Here is an 18098-nt window from a genome sequence, read left to right on the forward strand (position 1 = left end):
ACTGTTGAACATAAAATAACATTTTTAATGTGGCAAGAGATTCAAACCTTTAATCACTAATATATAATTCTCATATCCTCTGTAACGGCAAATATGTCAAATATTTTGAGATTATTGTTGTGCAAACTGCAACGCCAGCAATATGGTGACACTTTTGGTTCAGTTGGTTACCTTTTGTAAAATTGCAGGATTTTGTGTTCTACGCACCGCGGTTGCGGATCAACAAACGGATTCTGGCTCTTTGCATGGGCAACCATGAGCTGTATATGAGGAGGAGAAAGCCGGACACCATTGAGGTGCAGCAGATGAAGGCGCAGGCCAGAGAGGAGAAGCACCAGAAACAGATGGAGAGGTATGTACAGCCCTACAGCACCCGGAATTTATCTAACACGCAGGAGTCATGGTCCGAATGTTTGAATTAACATGGTAAACAATCAGGATTTATCATTTATTTGGTTGGGAGGATAGTAGCAGGCTAGCAACATTGCAGTACTAGAAGGGTGGTCATATAAATGAAAAAGGTTCTTCTATACAGTTTTAACTAAAGTTTTTTAAAAATCCCTAACGCATTCTAAATACCTCCACTGTAACCTCTGGTGTTCTTCACAAAGCCAAGAATGAGCTTGTCGTTTTTACTAATGTATGGTTAGGGGTCACATGGTCGCCTGGTTATGTTTAGTTATGTTCCTGTTAGGAGTGTCAAACAGTTGAAATAGTTGCTTGATTAATCGCTTTATTTTGTTTACTTAATCGTGTTAATTGTGTACGTAATCGAATCACATTATTTTGTGTAGTTAATCGCAATTAATCACAATAGTCATTTTTTGCTCAAATTTATCACGTTAATGCATTATTAATGCAGTAACTTTGACACCACTCATTGCTGGCTTCAGCGGATGGTTGAAGCTCTAAGGAAAGACATGACTTAATTCTTTCATGGTATGTTACAGCATATTTTTAATGCTTATTACTCAAACGTTCAAAAAATGTTTAATTGATTCATTTAATTGATCAGTGATTATATTTAAAATATCGAGAAGAGACACAGACAAGCATAACTGTGATATTGTATAGCAGCACTGTGTTGTTGCATGTTTTTTTGCTGAACCTTAGAGGGCAGTATTTGTCTTCTTCATTGTGCCTAAATGGTTCCCCTAAAATGTGGAAATTCTCTAGAAATCCAAATGAAAGCTTTTTTTTAATTTTTGTGTGTCTTTTTCCTCTAACACATCACATCTAACCACATGTCCTTTTTTTCTTCTTTCTTGAAGGGCTCAACTCGAAAATGAGAAGAAGAAGCGAGAGCACGCAGAAAAAGAGAAGGAAAGAATAGAACGTGAGAAGGATGAGCTGATTGAGCGCCTGAGACAGATTGAAGAGCAAACGATAAAGGCACAGAAAGGTACAAAAGCCTAATGAATGAGTTGAGGTGTTCTCATTCTTACACGTCATTTTTTTAAAACCAAATATTATTGAGTGCCATTTATTGAATAGGTTTCTGTTTCTGACCATTCTGATTCATTTTATGTTTGCATTTCTGTATGAGGGTCACACGGCGTTAAGAAATCAGTGTTTACAGTCACAATTCACAAACCTTCTAATGCTTAAAGGCTAGCGTGATTCATTTATGTACTGTTGGAGTTCAGTGTATGGATGCAGGTCTATATACAATAGAAAATTGTAAAACACCACATGAAATACTCATACTCATTGGCCATTTTATCAGAAACATCTACCATGTAGATGTACTTTTTAGGTTTGCCGTCACTGACTGTAACTCATCTGTTGCTACATAATTTATCAGCCACACTTTACCTCATTTCTCAGTGGGAAGGGACCACTATAGGACCACCACAGGCCAGATATTGAGTGGTGAACCATTCTTTGCCCAGCAGTACTGAAGTGTGTGTGTGGTATTGACAGTGGTCAGAGTTTTTAACCCTAGAGAACCGAATCCTAAAACTGGTTATAACTTCACATTTTTGACTGTAACTAGTGATGTAATACACTTATCACGTTTTTATATATTTCTAATTTAACACTGCTTTTCAGTAATCTGTTATTCACAAACATTTTCAGTGTTTGACCAAAATAATATGACAATACATTAAAAAATATAGAAACATACAGAGCAAAACAGTTTGAATGAATAATCCACTTTAACAACTGATAAAAAGTCTCTACTGTGGCATTTCTGGTTTATGCTATGTTACTATGTCATTATGCTATGTTCAGTCCTTTGATGGCAGAGACAATAACAACATTTTTTTAGAAATAATGGTTACTGAACATCAGTCTGTATTCATTGACCTAATGGGCGGGCAAGTACAGATGACTTGGTGAATCTAGCATAGACCTGTCCAGGGATTTCACTGGGACCCCACATATGGTGTATCAATCAAAAGCTCAGTTTCTCTAGTTTATGATGGAATTTGTTTTGTTTGTTGATATTTCAAACAGCTGTGAAGTTATTTCAAGATTAAAAACATCTTTAACGTCAGTGGCGACACATTAAGCAACACAAGCTTAAATGGTTAAACGCTGTTCACACTTACTGTCCACTCCGTTTGACACACCTTGTAGATATAAAGTTAGAGACGGTAACTCATCTGCTGCACAGTTTCTTCTGACCTTAGGAGCTGTTGGCTGGGTGGTTTTGGTTGAAGGACCACTCTCAGCACAGCAGTGGCATTATACATGATACTCTTACCAGCGCCACACACACTACCATGTTAATATTATGTGGTAAAAGTGTTTTTTGATAAAATGGCAAGTGAGTGTGAGAACTTCATTTCTGTCTTTTTGTACACCCCCTGTACGCTCAAAATCTCACACACACACTTTTGAGGCGCACGTACACTTTTGAGTTGACTAAACTGAAATTTCTCACTTCTCATAGGGCTGGCTTCTGAGGAAGGTAAACTCAGAGACTTAGAAACACCTCTTTAAAGCCCTCCCCTCCCCTTTTGTAAATGTATTTATTTATTTATTTATTTATTTTTAAAGACCAGGGGCATTTCCCGTATTCATGTTGTATAATGGTCCCCTCTGTATGCAGTCCCATGTGCTCCAGTAGCATGCTGTGAATCCATATCCGTTCTCCTTTGTAAATCTCTGCTGTGGTTGATCCATAAATCAAAGTGACCAGTGGAGGGCATTTTGAGCTGACTTCTCTTGGCCGGTCAGTGTTGTTTGGCATGGTTAGCCTACTCTCCTCAAGTGTGCAAGTACCTGTGCCGTTGATCTTGGAATATATCCGGTTGTGCGTTCTGATTTTGATAGTGGCCCAACTGGTTGAGATTGGATGACTGGAATTAAAGAAACTGCATTATATTCATATGGTTTAGTGAGTTTAGGCTGAGTGCTTTAGAATGTGTGTCTCTCACTGTGCGTGTGTGTGTGTGTGTGTGTGTGTGTGTGTGTGTGTGTGTGTGCGCGCAGAACTGGAGGAGCAGACACGCCGGGCTCTGGAGTTGGATCAAGAGAGGAAGAGGGCAAAGGAGGAGGCAGAACGGCTGGAGAAAGAGAAACAGACTGCCGAGGAGGCCAAAGCCACACTGGCCAAACAGGCAGCCGACCAGATGAAGAACCAAGAGCAACTGGTATGTACACCTTGCATGTGCATGCTCGCCAGTACTTCTACGTAGGTGTGGCCGATACGTCAAAGTATCATATCACGATATGTAAAGACATTTCCACAATACACCACATGTATATATTGTATATATATATATATTTTTTTTTGGCCACGGACTCTAGGGACTATTAGTGCCACATTTAAAAACCCTGTGTGTAATGATTATTTACAGTTTCACATACTGTACTGCAGTAAATCTGGTTACACAGCACTATTTATGCTTTCTTTAAATGAAAGTCCACCAATTTTTCAAAGTTTCTACGCAGTTTAGTTGTTGAGATGTAAAGTCATTCAGAACGGGTTGACTTGAAATTGTCCATTGTAGAGAAACTTTTCAACTCGAATTTCTTTATAATGGTGGTGTTGGGAACCAGCAGTTGCAATACGACACATACACAATGCAACACGATACAGCCATTTTATGTACTGTCCAAAACAACCATTGAACCCCCCTGATCTGAGTTTTTATATATAATTTTGATAGTAAGCATGTACCACTGCGCCACTGTTGGATTTTAAGAAATATATCAAATCCTTATCTTTTGTAAAACAATGTCTCAGATGTCAGGCAGTGTATTCGTAACCATTTTGTGTAAAACCTTATGTGAGCAAGCTTTTTAGAGATATTACACTTTTTGCACTGGTTTCTATCACCATCACTGTGAATAATTCTGACTCTTAAGTTTCTCTAGAATTGAAAAACTACTCTCACAGTACTCTGAATAACGATGTTTATGTCTTAACCATTTAATTATGTAGAAATGTTGAAAGCTCTGTAAAATTCCTTCTTGATGAACAGAACATCAGCTAGACTTCAATTTGTAAACCAAAAGTAAGACTGGGTGTGGCAGCTCACTTTCTGAGTTCTACTTGTTGCCCTGTAGGCCGCCGAACTGGCAGAGTTCACAGCCAAAATCGCCCTGCTGGAGGAGGCCAAGAGGAAAAAGGAAGACGAGGCCACGGAATGGCAGCACAAAGTAATATGCCTCTTCACAATCCAAACACATGCTCAGTCTAACCCAGTTGTAAATCTGTCATACAGAATTAGCCTAAGACACTCGAGAGGAGCTTAGAGTGCTGTTCTCAAGTCTTAGATCCTCTAGGCCTCTGTCTGCCTTACTTGAGTTAAACTGACAGTCATCTGCCAGTGCTAGGAATTCTAAGATATTTCCATCCACTGCAATCTTGCTTTGTGTTTTTGGCTTTAACTTTGATGCATTTGTTCATGCGTAGTGGAAGCAGCTCATGAAGGGCTGGTGGAGTGTGCCTACTTAAGCTGTCACTTCGTGTCAGACTGTGTCCACTCAGCAAACCCACTGGAGCAAATCAATATGAGGTCAAGTGGTGCCGTGTGGTGTGTATTAAACATGTCTGTGGGCCCTACATCCTAATGGATGTGAGCAGAGCCATTTAATGCTTAATGGACGTTCTCCTGGGAATTTCATGTGAAATACAAATCAACATTAAATACAGCTGAAATGACACTGAACGGTGTCTTAAGTGTCATACTACCAACCTGTGAGCAGAGAGCAGTGACCTAGCCTGCAAACATGCACTGAGTCATAATGATCAAGTAATCACAAGCTTATGCACCTCCATCTTCTTATTGAGATTAAGCCTTGATTATATAGATTATATACATCCTTCCCTTTGCCAGTGGAAAGTGCTCAAACCCAGCTCAGGAACTGAAGCTCTCACTCTCCAACCCCTAGATATTCAAGCTCTGCAAAGTCTCAAGTGTACTGTAAAGGCTAGTTTACTAATTAATAGTAATGAACCTGTCCAGTTTTTCTTAAAACATCCTATTTAAGCACTTTAATATGGCATATCAGCAAACCGGGTCTGATCCATACAATTCAGTTAAGAAATGTTAATAGATAAGAGACTGCAAATCAATGCTAATCTGGACTGATTTACATTTTATATAAACTTTTGGGAAATTTACCAGTTTATATTATATTTAATATTGATTATAATCTAATCTGAAAGAGTAACCTGATGAGTGGTACACGCTTCACCAAACCTGCACACTTCTGTGACGCTTTCGTTTTTAATCAAAAAATGTGGCAGGGGTGTATTTTGGACATGCCACTGGTGGCGTGCTGCTCGCAACAAGCAGAACAAAAATAGACTTGACGTTATTGATGCACATTTTACACGCACATGCTTTGATGAAATACTGGCATTGCAGAAGTTTTCATTTTCCACTTAATAGGTCTACACTGTAGCGTCTCAGTTTTTCTGAAAACTTACCTCAGTGACACAGGTGGCTGTGCATCGGTGGTTTAAGTAGTATGCAAAATAAAGAAACAGAGGACCAGTTTTCTTAAGCCCTGATTAAGCCCAAGTCTGCATTAATTGGGATTTTTAATGGTAAAAACATTGTTTACATTGCTGTTTAGTCTAAGACTAAGCTTAATCCTTAAAGCACAACCTGAAACCTGATCCATTAAAATATACATACATTTCTACTAATTACAAAAAAAAACATTTCTACTGATTACAGATTTAGGATGTCTATATTTGTGTAGTTACAACAAAATAAAAGTTCTGAAGATTAGAATCAGCACTATCAAAAGAATGAATGAGACACAAACGAGACCTTTATTTTTCTAATTTGTTGTCAGTTGTATGTGGCTTAGTAAGCTCAAATTTAGGGTGACACACAAAACCACGACTTCGCAATCAGCCCTTTTTGTGGGCTGTTGATTGAAAAAAATGTATTCAAACTGATATTCATGTGTATTTGCCAAATGACGCAGCATCACTGAGTCATAACACTACAGCGTGGGCATTGCCTGACAGACCACAAATTCTGCCCAACTTTTTGGGAAAAAAGAGGAACATCTTCTTTGGAAATTAGAAACTTTAAGCAAAGTAGATGAATCTCTCATGACGTTGGTTGATCTGGCACCTCATCTAGAAACAGATTCAAATTCATTTTGTTAACCAGATGTGCCTGGCACTGACGCTAGTGGCTCAGTTCCGTAAGGGTCCCTACATACTAGACAACGCAATGACGGAGCAGTAGACGCAGGTGCATGCAGATCATGTCCTGTTAGAATGCATGTACACGGCAGGAGCGGGGACAGAGTGCAGTTCGAAATTCAGAACAAAACATTTGGACCAGAAACAATGAAATATGGGCCATTGAAATTTTTTGACGATAGCCATGTACAAAGCCAAGCAGACAACAGCCACGTAGGCAAAGAAGTCATATAGAACACTTAAAGAGTGCATAGTGTCGCTACTCTCCCCATCTTCAGCCTGCATGTTTCTATTGGTTGACATGCCTCCACGTTAGAGTGCTTTGCAGAAAAAGTTGAAATGGTTTGAACTTTTTTGACACTCGATGATGTCCTTTCACTGCATACAGACACGTTTCTATGTTACAGACGCAGCGTCCTAAATGAAATACATTGGAGTGCTGTGTTTCTGACGCTGCGTCAGCCTCTAGTGTGTAGGCACCCTAAATGTCATGGTGCCCTCATGTGGCTGGATGAAAGCACATGCATGATCAGTTTGTGCTGTTCTAGTTCATGTAATGTGAACTGGTCATACACTCTTCACACGACCCTCTCAATCATGTAGATCAAGTGGGTGGATTTGTTAATGCATTTTTATTACTGTGTTCATGAACCTCCCTGCTGTCCTGTTCCTTCAGGCTATTTCAGCCCAGGACGACCTGGAGAAGACCAAAGAGGAGCTGAAGAATGTGATGACTGCAGCAGTGCCAGCTGGCGGCTCTGCAGAGAACGAGCATGATGAGCATGACGAGAGCAGTGCCGAGGCCAGCGCCGAGCTGTCCAACGACGGGGTGGCACACCAGCGCAGCGAGGAGGACCGCCTCACTGAAGCCCAGAAGAACGAACGCGTCAAGAAACAGCTCCAGGTGAGCTCGCACTTGCGTGTTGAATCCACTTGTATTTATTCAGATTACAAGCTTCATAATATTTTCTAGACCCTTAAATAGGTTTCTGTGTTTGAGAACCACTGACCTACAGAAAAACCAGACAGTCAATATTATTTTCAATTCCTGTGTTTTGCAACTCTGAGGACAGGGTTAAAGAACCACTGTTATAGCTTTCCAGGCATCGAGTGTCATTGAGTGTCCGTGAAACCTTAAATTCAGTGAGGAAGTTCGGGGGATGTACTTTAGGGTTGTAATAAAAAGTAGTTCCATCAATTAACCTATCAGTCATTAATCTAATTGAATCTATTGACTCCTCTATTATGCCTTCTCCAGTTCCTCTCCCTTTCGCAGCAGCCATCATTCAAAGTCCTGTCTGCGTGACCAGTCACTTCTTTTTTCATGGTGCAATGAAAGATACGTACATGAAAAATATTGGAAACCGTACTTTGATGCCCATATTAAGTTTAAGCTGTCAGCAGTGATAAAAAATTTTACTAATTTTCTCATTTCTTTGTTGGACATATTATAATGAAACTTTTGTTTCTTAGTTTCATTCTGATCTGTCCAACAACTCAGATGGTGAGCTGTTATGAGGAAGTGTCTGGTCTTTGGAGTTGGGGCTCATGTTTTTGAGGCTGCCCTAGTTTCATCACACTTACACTGCATGTGAACCTGATAGAGCCCAAGTTGCCTCAATGCTACAAATTTGATAACCAGTGTTTGCCAATATAATTTTACATGGTTGCAAAATTTAAACAGACTTCAACAATGTCACTTAAACAGGCTGGTATCGTTGACAGTTTGAATATATGAAAAGCAGTTAGCACTACATTTTGAATGAGTTATAACTCAATTTAAGCAGCAAGGTCCACAGTGGCTCGCATAAAGTCAAAACCTGTGCTAAAAATAACCCCGAACGCAAATGGCTCCTGTCTGAATTGGACGTCTGTAGCATCAGCATATTTATGTGATGGTTGGGCGAAGCCTTATTAGTATCCTTTAGACCGTTATTAGTATCCTTTAGTGCCCAGACATCATTAGTGCGTTATCGACAGGATACCTGCTGATGTCAGTAAATGTGGAAACTTGGAGGACATCACTGATAAAATGAAAACAACCATTGCTACGTCAGTTTTTTTAACTAGAGCACTCGTGTCGTGCAGTATTCTCTAAAGCAAGACTTCCTTTTTTAAAGATGAGGAAATCCCCTTCTGATGTAACTTGAATGAGAAAGAAAAAGACTACAAGTGCTGGAGGATAGTTACTTGAGGTTGGGCTATACAAATGTTTAACTGCCTCTAGGGAAGTGGCTAGCAGTCAGGATTTATTAAGCACTATGATTGTGTGATGTATTTTAGCAGTGCATGCTGTGTATCGTAGCGATACAAAATTATAGACTGTGTTGAACCAATGAGGCTGAGGCATGAACTACATTACATAACAAATGATATGAATACTAATTTCAGGCTTTATGTCCCTCTGATATCAGCTGATTTCAACAGCTACATCATATCACTCAAGTCATAGGACTGAACATTTCTTTTTCTCTGTGCTCCAGGCCCTGAGCTCAGAGTTGGCCCAAGCCCGGGACGACTCCAAGAAGACCCAGAACGACGTTCTACATGCCGAGAACGTCAAGGCTGGCAGGGACAAGTACAAGACCCTCCGGCAGATCCGCCAGGGTAACACCAAGCAGAGAATTGACGAGTTTGAATCCATGTGAGGACTGACCCTGCCGCCCCTGGTCCCCCTTTGTCGTCCCACTCTTAAAGCCGCAGCCCTGATGCCTTGGCGGCTGGCTTACAAGCACAGCGTTTTTTTGTTTTTTCTTTTTGTTTTACCTTCCCATCCCTTATCCCTATGTCCCTTAACCCATGACTCCTGACCCCAAAACCCCTGCTTTTCAGAGAGGCTAGAGGGACATGGTTGCCACCCCCCTCCCATAATGCTTTGCCAAAGCTCTCGCCGTCTCCAGCCAGCCAATCAGGCTGCTTCTTGTGAAGCTCCTCCTACACCCCTACCTGAATCGTCCAATTAGGAGCAAGCTATGTATCATATCTCTATGAACTTCTGAATTTTTTTTTTCTTTAAACCTATAAAGGAGATACTAAAATGGGAATGTCATTTTAGAAAAAAAAACAAAGAAAATTAAGCAAAGAGTGCTTTTATCAAAATGGCCATCAGTTCATTTTTTTTTTTTTTTGTTTTTTTCCTTTTTTCCCCCATCATGTGTCAGAAGGCTTTATTCACTATGCTTTATTCACACAACTTACACAGAGCTTAAAGTGTTTCTTTTAAGCTTTTTCTGTCTTTTGTTCTTCTTTCTTCACCATTTTATTGACACCCTGCTTTTAATATCCGTTAATTCGGTGGCTTAGCAAGTCCAGGTTTGGAGGGCGGGTCTTACAAGAACATTTCACAATTTCCCCCACTGCCCCCCCCCTCGTGAGCTCACAGAAACCCCCCTCCATGGCTAAGCCACAAGCAACTAAGCGCAAACATGGAAATCAAGACGACCATTAGAAACCGCAGAAGGTGCGTTTGCGGTTGAATGAATGTGAACAATAACCAAAACTAAGGATCACCAAAGGGAAGCTATTATACACATCACATGAGGATGATTCAAACTAATCTGTAAAAATACTGTCGAGTCAAACTTGGAGCAAGGTTACAGCGAAAATTGCTAGCAGACGTTCGAAAATACACTGATGACGAAGTTGAGTGTTGCTACATCATGAGCTGATATAAGCTTTGAATCTAAGCAGAGTTGATGTCTTAGAGGTCCTGCGTTATGTGATGCGTACAGGGTTGGGACAGGCTGTCTTGTTGGCGCATGTTGGTGGAAAAGGAGTCCATTAGGAGGTTGTACGTCCTCAGTGTTTCATGTCCAGTCTCCATATCGATGGTTTTCCCTGCCTACCGGCTCACAAAGGCCTAGGGAATTAGCAGACAGGCAGACAGACAAAACTGCCTGACCGAATGAATGTAATGGCAGGAGTGAGTTAGTGTTTAATGTATGCATGTAATGTAACGTGCAGCTCTGTCTGTCTGCTTCTCTGTTTAATTATGTATGTACTGGTATATGCGGATGCTTCAAACAGCCACCTATGGCCTTTCTGACTGGGGAGCATATGAAAACATCAGTCCTGGCTTCAGGATGGCTCTCTACCTCATTACTGTAACCATGGCGACTGCCACATCAAACACTAGGTGTGGGTGTTTCCCATCTCCATAGGGTTCAGTTAGATGGGACCGAAGGGCAGGTGGCGACTTTTGTTGGATAGCAACCTTCAATTAGGCAGCCTGGCTTCTTCAGTGGACTTCAGAAGTTGTGCGTCATTCTGTACTCAGCATCAGGCCCATATTAGGAGCTCCGGGTCTAAGCAGTCATGCCCCGTTCCAAAGACGATAAGTTTAACCGTACTATTCTTCCACCGGATCCTCTGAATTGCCTCTTTGAGCTGAAATATGACTAATGCTGCATACAAGCTAACACTGCTGTGCACTAAATTGATATCATAAGACTTGCAGCTTTACCAAAAACACCCCACATAAACCAGCAAGCTTAGTTGAAAGTTGCTTTGGCAGTAGTAGCCTTTCGTTTGAGTAGCTGGTGTTGGTAATTAAGAATGTTGGAGTTTAATAGATTTATTTTCATGTGATAATTTCAGTGCAGAGCAGTGTCAGCTTGCTTGCAGCATGTATATAACATTATTTGTTTCTGCTTGAACTGCTGAACAGCCTTATAACTCAGAAGATTCAGTGACACTTGGGAAATTGGTTTTATAAAATGTTTGTTTTCCACAAGGTGAAACAGAGACAGTTTTCAAAAATACTATTCATTTTTCTCATAGACAAAACCAGAGCTCCTAAGACGGGCATGTTTCCGACTGCAGAATGACACAGCTTCAGAGGCCTGTTGATTTTGAGTCTAGATCAGGGGTCTTCATCTCCAGTTCTGGAGGGTGGGTCTCCAGTCCAGTTTGGTCATTTTTTCCCTCTCTTACTAGTTCAGAGATTCCTAATTCACCTCATCTATTATTGGCAAGGTTTAGTAGGTGTGTTTTTTCAGGGGAACTGAGACCCCTGTTCTAGATACAGAGTCCAGAATCCTGGCTCGTGTGCATTTGTGTGGCAATTAGATTAAGCAGTATGAATTGACAGCTCAGTATTATTGTTTCTAGGTCCAGTCATTGAGTAGTTGCTGCTGCTTCTTTACCCCACTGAAAGCTGATACTATAGATCTACATACATACGATACCAAAGCTGTCCTGTGATGTGTTAGTTATTATAAACATTGTGCTGAGTTTCTTCATACAGTGAAAAGGGGAAATCACTCTGAAGAAACTGGTCCCTCCTACCTTCACTGGTAGAGGGCAAGAAGCATGTGTAGAACATTTCTTAAAATGGCACATTGTCAGGTGTAGCAGACTTCTATCCCCGATCTAAAAGGATGTTAAGGTGTTTGTCTTTCCGTTTTTTTTTTTGTTTTTTTTTTAATATTTTCTGTTCTTTTACGTATGAAGACAGTCATTTCTGTACGTATCGTTCCAGTCAGGTCTCAGCACTGCAAGGAAAGAGCTTGTACTTTTGTGAACACTCAGTCGTAGAAGCTGAAGCTTTGAAATGGGAAGCTTTTGTCACATGGTTTGTAATCCACCCTCAAGATCTGCTATTTTTCTCTTCATCCTTCTTTTCATTAGTCCCAAGGAGATGGGTATTAAAGCAATGAACAAAAAAAAATAATAATGATGACAGTCAGGGAAATAAATGTAAACGGCTGTCGATCTCCTTTGCTGGCTATTGCAACACATTTTTTGATAACCGTACATTCATAAAGGTACTTTACTTTCGTTTTTACATTCATAAAGTCCTTCAGCATATCTGGTGCAAATATTCCCATAGTGTGCAAAAAAGAAGGCAGGCCAATCAAATTGATTCTTTAACCTTCCCCCACCTTCATCCCTTAAGAAATGACTTGATCAGTAATGTATTGCAGCAGCATTTTGGGTAAAATCTGGATTTTTATTTTGTATTTTTCAATGTGACTATGTTGGTTTCTTTTTTTTTTGTTGCTTATTTTATGCTAGCAAAGTTGGTGGAAGTTTAGATCTGACCTTTAAAAGCCAGAGTGTCCAAAGGTCAGGAGCACTTGTGTTGGGTGGTTAGGACACTAAGGAGCTTAACACAAGCCCGAATGTTCAGTTTCTTTTCTAGGCAGGTGTCCAGAAAGATGGGATGTATTGCCATAGCAAGAGAAATACTGTGCTTCCAAAATGTGTTGGTCTTTTATTTTTTTCCTTTCTTTTTTTGGGAATTTATGAATTTGAACCACCAGCGTTAGTATGCTAGTCTTCACTAAAGGGCAGAGGATTGCTACCTTAAGACAACAATTGGTATAAAAGGTTGTTGCCTGAGTTATTATTGTTCTTTTTTTTTTAAGTAGCCAAGTACATTTTGTTGTATGTTTTCATGGGTTGATATTGGCCTGCTAGCATTTGAGTGATGGGAAAAATATCCAGAGCAAAACTGCTGCTGCTTCTGGAACCAGCTGTCATGTTTGCTGTTTTTTGTTTTTTTTTGTTGTTTTTGTTTTTTTTCTCCCCAATATGTTTATATAGCTTTCTGTTACGTTACATAGAAATAACACAGTGGAGATTTATCCATGACTACATATGTTGGTTCAAAAATAAAGATGAAATATGTAAATCCTGCATGCCTTACTTTTTATTTGATTATAGAGATGGCATATCAGGATCAATGGCAGTATCTGTATCAGGCGGACATCAGAAAATGCTGGTTTGGGTATTGAAGGGGAAACCTACTTTTAGTTGCTCGTTTTAAACCTTAGTATGCAGTAACTGTATCTGACGATACTCTAGGTTTTAGTATCGAATTGGAGAAGTAAGAATAGCGTTGTGCCATCTTTATTTGGTTTTGCGCTGGCTTGTTTTTTTCTTTAACAGTACTAGACAAAATAATGGAAACACTACATGAAAATGGACTAAAGAAGTCAGATCAGCACTTTGCTATGAGAGGCTGCAAAGCAGCACAAAGAGCAGAGATCACATGGTTGATGCATGAACTGGAGGTGCTTCAGCAAATCATGAAGTCTGTCAAGCAAAATGTAGGTTGTGAGCTTCAGACAGCTGGAAAATTAAAGCAATAAGGGTGGGTTACTGCGAGCACCCTTCCCCGTGATTAAATCGCAGTAACGCGCTGCCTCTAGTGTCTTACTGCTTTTATAAAACGGCGGTCAACATAAAACATAGTAAAATACACAATGTTTCGATAATTATTTAAGTTTTTAATAATAATAATCGACATAAACAAGTATTCCGCCAAGAAATATAGTCCCTTTTAGAGTACGGCACCGTTGCTAAGCAACCAGTCGCCACGTTTACATGCAGCCTAGTTAATAATCTGACTATAATAGCTGAATCGGATTAGAACATGTCCGTGTAAACACCTCAATCGGAATAGACTAGTCCGATTGAGGCCATTCGGAATACAATTTCTATCGGATTGAACGAGGCGGGTAATCCAGTGAATAGTCCGTTAAATAGAAGAATAACAGCCGTGTAAACTCCTGTATCTGATTACGTTCCCAATCAGAAAGGTTTAAGTACGTTCTGCGCATGTGCGTCGCGTCATAGAGAAAGTTTATAACGTTCAACATGACGGGATCAGAAGCTTTCGGAGCCCCCTTAAAACTGGGGGAGGAAAATCTGTGCCCTCAGTTCAGTGATCCGTACTCTCGGTTTATAAACCGCGCCCACGGATTTGTAAACTGTGCTGTACTGAAACGACGCTCATGCACGTGATTTCCATGATTTCAACGTTGATTGTTCACTGGGCTACAAACAGCCAGCAATTCCTTCATGGTCGGGGTTTAACGTTATTCCCTTTAACACGCGCTGTGCTCTCCGGGCTGAGACTCAGGGTGTGTCTCAAAACCTGGTGAGCTCTCTAAGTAGCAACTGTCTACCTAGGTAGCTGTCTAAATAGGCAGCGCTCCAACCGTCATCTGTCCTTATAAGGCTGATAAGTGACGCTCTAGTTAGACAGCAGTGACGTCGCCGCTTGATCCCGCCCACTGCACGAGACCGGCGTGTACTTACCTCAGCCGTCAGAATCACATTTAGCTAACATGGATCTGCTCTGGCGGTTTATATAGCGATTTTAATTGTATTTGCTCTGAATGAAACAGCAAAATAGACCATAGTTGTGGTCAAACGCGGAAAGTAAAGGCTATTTGTGCACCTTTATGACTAGAAAACAAATAAATACCCCAGAAAATCAGAATAACGTACATTTGAAGATGACGTCGCTGCTTGGTGAAGCGCTTCTGCCCGCCATCTTCAAACAAACGGGATTGCCTCAGCGGCTGAGGAAGCATCCGATGCTCTCTCGATATTGGGCCAAAATGAGGCACCTCAGTAGGCAGCATGTTTGAGATATCTAAGAACTGGGACAGCCTTCTTGTCGGGAGCGCGCATGTTGTGACGTAAAATGCTGTCTATGTAGAGAGGTCGCTAGGTTTTGAGACCCTCAGTCGCCGCTGGCCGCGTGGTGGGATAATATAGGCAAAAACGAGGTTATTTTTGCCTCGTTTTAAACAGGTCCATTCACATAATACATTTCTACAAAACACTCCAGTTAAGCAGCGAGGTTAAACTGATTTAATGCGACGTTAAAGCCGGTTGAAAAACCTACAGCACAATATCCTACCTACTTTCTAGTAATGCCTGCTTTATTTCACGTAACGTTACTTGCTTATATTTATCTTTTCATCACGAAAGCCTGCCCTCATTCTGAAATGTCACAAAATTCCCCCTTTTCTCAAAATGTCTCATCAGTGTGTCCTGTAGCGTAGCTGTGGGAGGCGGCGCGTGCTTTACCCAGTTATCTAACTAATCTGTGGGTACAGTTTACAAATCCGTCGGTACAGATTTGATACCCGAGAGTACAGTTTACAAATCCGTGGGCACAGTTTATAAACTGAGAGTACGGATTACTAATCTGGACAGTCTGGGACAGATTTTCCTCCTCACCGTATTTTCTCATTGAAACCGGTCTGCAGAGGAGACGAGGTTTCTGATTTAATCTCTAAAAGAGCAGCGTGTGTGTCTCAGAACACGCCGTCTTCCTCTCGCCGCTTCCTTAATAAATGTGAGGAACGTTTTTCTGCCATAGTTTTAAAGAAGTTAAGCTGAAAACCCGTCTCACTCGGGTGGACCTCACGTGATGCTCGCTGTCATGGTAACGTTTACTGTAAGTGGTGCTCTACGCATGCGCGTTATTTTGGATCTGATTAACGTTACTTGTAGTGTTACATGTAAACGGAGATTTCCATCAGATTGTTGAGTAGAGTGAGCATAAACACCTCAGTCTGAATCTGTAATCGGAATGTATTCAATCGGACTGGCAAACACCTTTGCATGTACACACAGCCAGTGACTGCCGAATGAGGAGGAGAACTTTCGGTCGCCGATCACTGTAAACTGCGGACATTATATGATTATTTAAAACTTTTTTTCGTATAACAGTGAATATATGTAACATCGCTCGGTTTAATGCAAAAACGTTCATTTTATAAGTACTTTTTGGTCACCAAATTCCCACCGTGAGTCTTCTGCAGTCTGACCACGCCACTTTTCTCACGCTGGGGCTGAATCTCAAACGGCTCCCTGCTCCCTACTTAGTGCACTAGGTAGGAATTCAGCTAAATACTGATTCCTGCACCCCAACAATGCAAAATATCGCTAAAAATGGGATGGCATTTGGGATTCACGGATACTCGACAGGCAGTGCACTATTTGACAACAGAAGCTAGAATTTCTAAACTTTGTTACACAGCTCACTATTTAGCTAGGGTGTACGGAGCCGTTTGGGATTCAGCCTGGGTTTGATGCTACTTCTGACTGAAACACGGACATTTGAAGCGTGTAAGCCATTCAGGTGACATTATTTAGACTTTTATACTGCCGTTTTTCAGTGAATCATATCGTGAGTACGTTAATTCAAGCATGTGATATTAATGTCGGCGTTGTTTAGCATGTTTGCTATCTTTTAGCCTGTTGGCTTGCTGACCAACATAGTTCTAGATAAGAAAATACGTTTTCAGCCCCACAGTTTAAACAAAAACGGATGTTTACTTCATCAGTTGTTGTGAGGCGGTCATAGCCGTGGTATATCCAGAGCCGGCTTATGAGGAGCCTGGCCACTTCCTATTCCCCTTGTTAGCTATATCAAAACAGGCCAGCCAACCAGCAGAGGGCGCCCGCGAGCGAGTTAAAAACGTAAAGTTAAAATAGTTTCTAATCACTCGCCCTGAACTTTCCTTTAATTTTAGAAAGTAGAAGGATGTATTTCACTAAAAAGCAATAAATAAATAAATAAATACTTTTTTCTACAGCAAACGGGTTTTAGGCAACTGAACGCTGGTATTACTGCTACTTACTGCTGATTGGTTGGCGAGCGGAGCAGCTCATTGGCTGTTCGCGCTCACTGACGTCATGGACATACATGGGGCGCCGGTTTAAACTCCTATAAATCGACTTTAAAGGCTCTTAAAAATATAACAGCGGTGTTAAAATAATGTATGTTATTTAATGTTAAGGAAATAAATGTATTATTTTACATTAAAAATGTTTAAGCATTCATCAATGCTCCATCTTATCCCATTCATTTTGGACTCGCTCGGGAGCGCCCTCTAGCGTTTGAGGAACCCTGACGACATTACGGAGAGGTAATTCTCTCTGGATTTTACAACGGCTTCGAACGCGGCTCAGCCAATCAGATTTTAGGACCGGAAACCTCCGTTTTATAAACACGGTTATATGATAGCCAAGGAACATGAAGCCATGTTACAGGACTGGTGGCGACCTGGGCTGTAAACACTGCCTCCTCATGTGTCCGTATTCCAGCATGACATTGGCAGACACAGTGTAGAATGACTCTGAGGGGTTTCTTGAAACCCAGGATGATGTCAAACAACTTTTACAGCCTCCTCAATCAGAAGACAGAAACATCATTGAACCTTTATGAGGGAATCCTGGAGTAGAGCATGAAGCTGATTTCAACATTCACCCATCAAAGACATGGAAGCTTTCTTGAAGATTGGTCCCGTGTCCCATACACAGTTCACGACTTGTATGACTGCATACAGTGGCCCAACTCCTTATGAGGTGCTTCATATTAATACATTGCTTGGAATTTCCAGTATTTTATCTACACAAGTCCTTCCAAGAAACCAGTAAACATTGTGTTCAACAGTATTTTTTAGGCAGACTTTGTTCATTTGTATTGCATGTGTGATCAGGCAGCTTTCACTTTGGAAATGTTTGCATATTGCGAGTGTCCTGGGGGCTTTGCATTCAAACCTAACCACACCTGTTTATGAGCGCTTCATTCTCGCTTCCAACCTCCAGGCTACAAGTGACAGCTCTTAAAAGATTTCCAGAAACTCTGCCTGATGAGTTAAGTGGTGTGATCAGGCAGCTGTCACTGACTGGCACAGGTGAGGGGATGAAATGGAACTTAAAC

The 18098-nt window shown here is 40.9% G+C and overlaps 1 protein-coding gene across 1 annotated transcript in view; it reads left to right on the forward strand.

Annotated features, from left to right (window-relative positions):
• Positions 1–13262, forward strand: part of LOC118797846 (radixin) — a 55386-nt gene extending 42124 nt beyond the window's left edge. Inside the window, exons 9-14 of the mRNA XM_036557123.1 lie at positions 189–352; positions 1272–1402; positions 3442–3602; positions 4522–4614; positions 7302–7529; positions 9109–13262. Coding sequence (XP_036413016.1) covers positions 189–352; positions 1272–1402; positions 3442–3602; positions 4522–4614; positions 7302–7529; positions 9109–9273 — 942 coding nt within the window. The 3' untranslated portion in view covers positions 9274–13262. The remainder of the gene's footprint in view (positions 1–188; positions 353–1271; positions 1403–3441; positions 3603–4521; positions 4615–7301; positions 7530–9108) is intronic.
• The last annotated feature ends 4836 nt before the right edge of the window (positions 13263–18098 follow it).

The sequence above is a fragment of the Colossoma macropomum genome, unplaced genomic scaffold (genome assembly GCF_904425465.1).
Source record: "Colossoma macropomum unplaced genomic scaffold, Colossoma_macropomum, whole genome shotgun sequence".
NCBI classification, from domain to species: domain Eukaryota; kingdom Metazoa; phylum Chordata; class Actinopteri; order Characiformes; family Serrasalmidae; genus Colossoma; species Colossoma macropomum.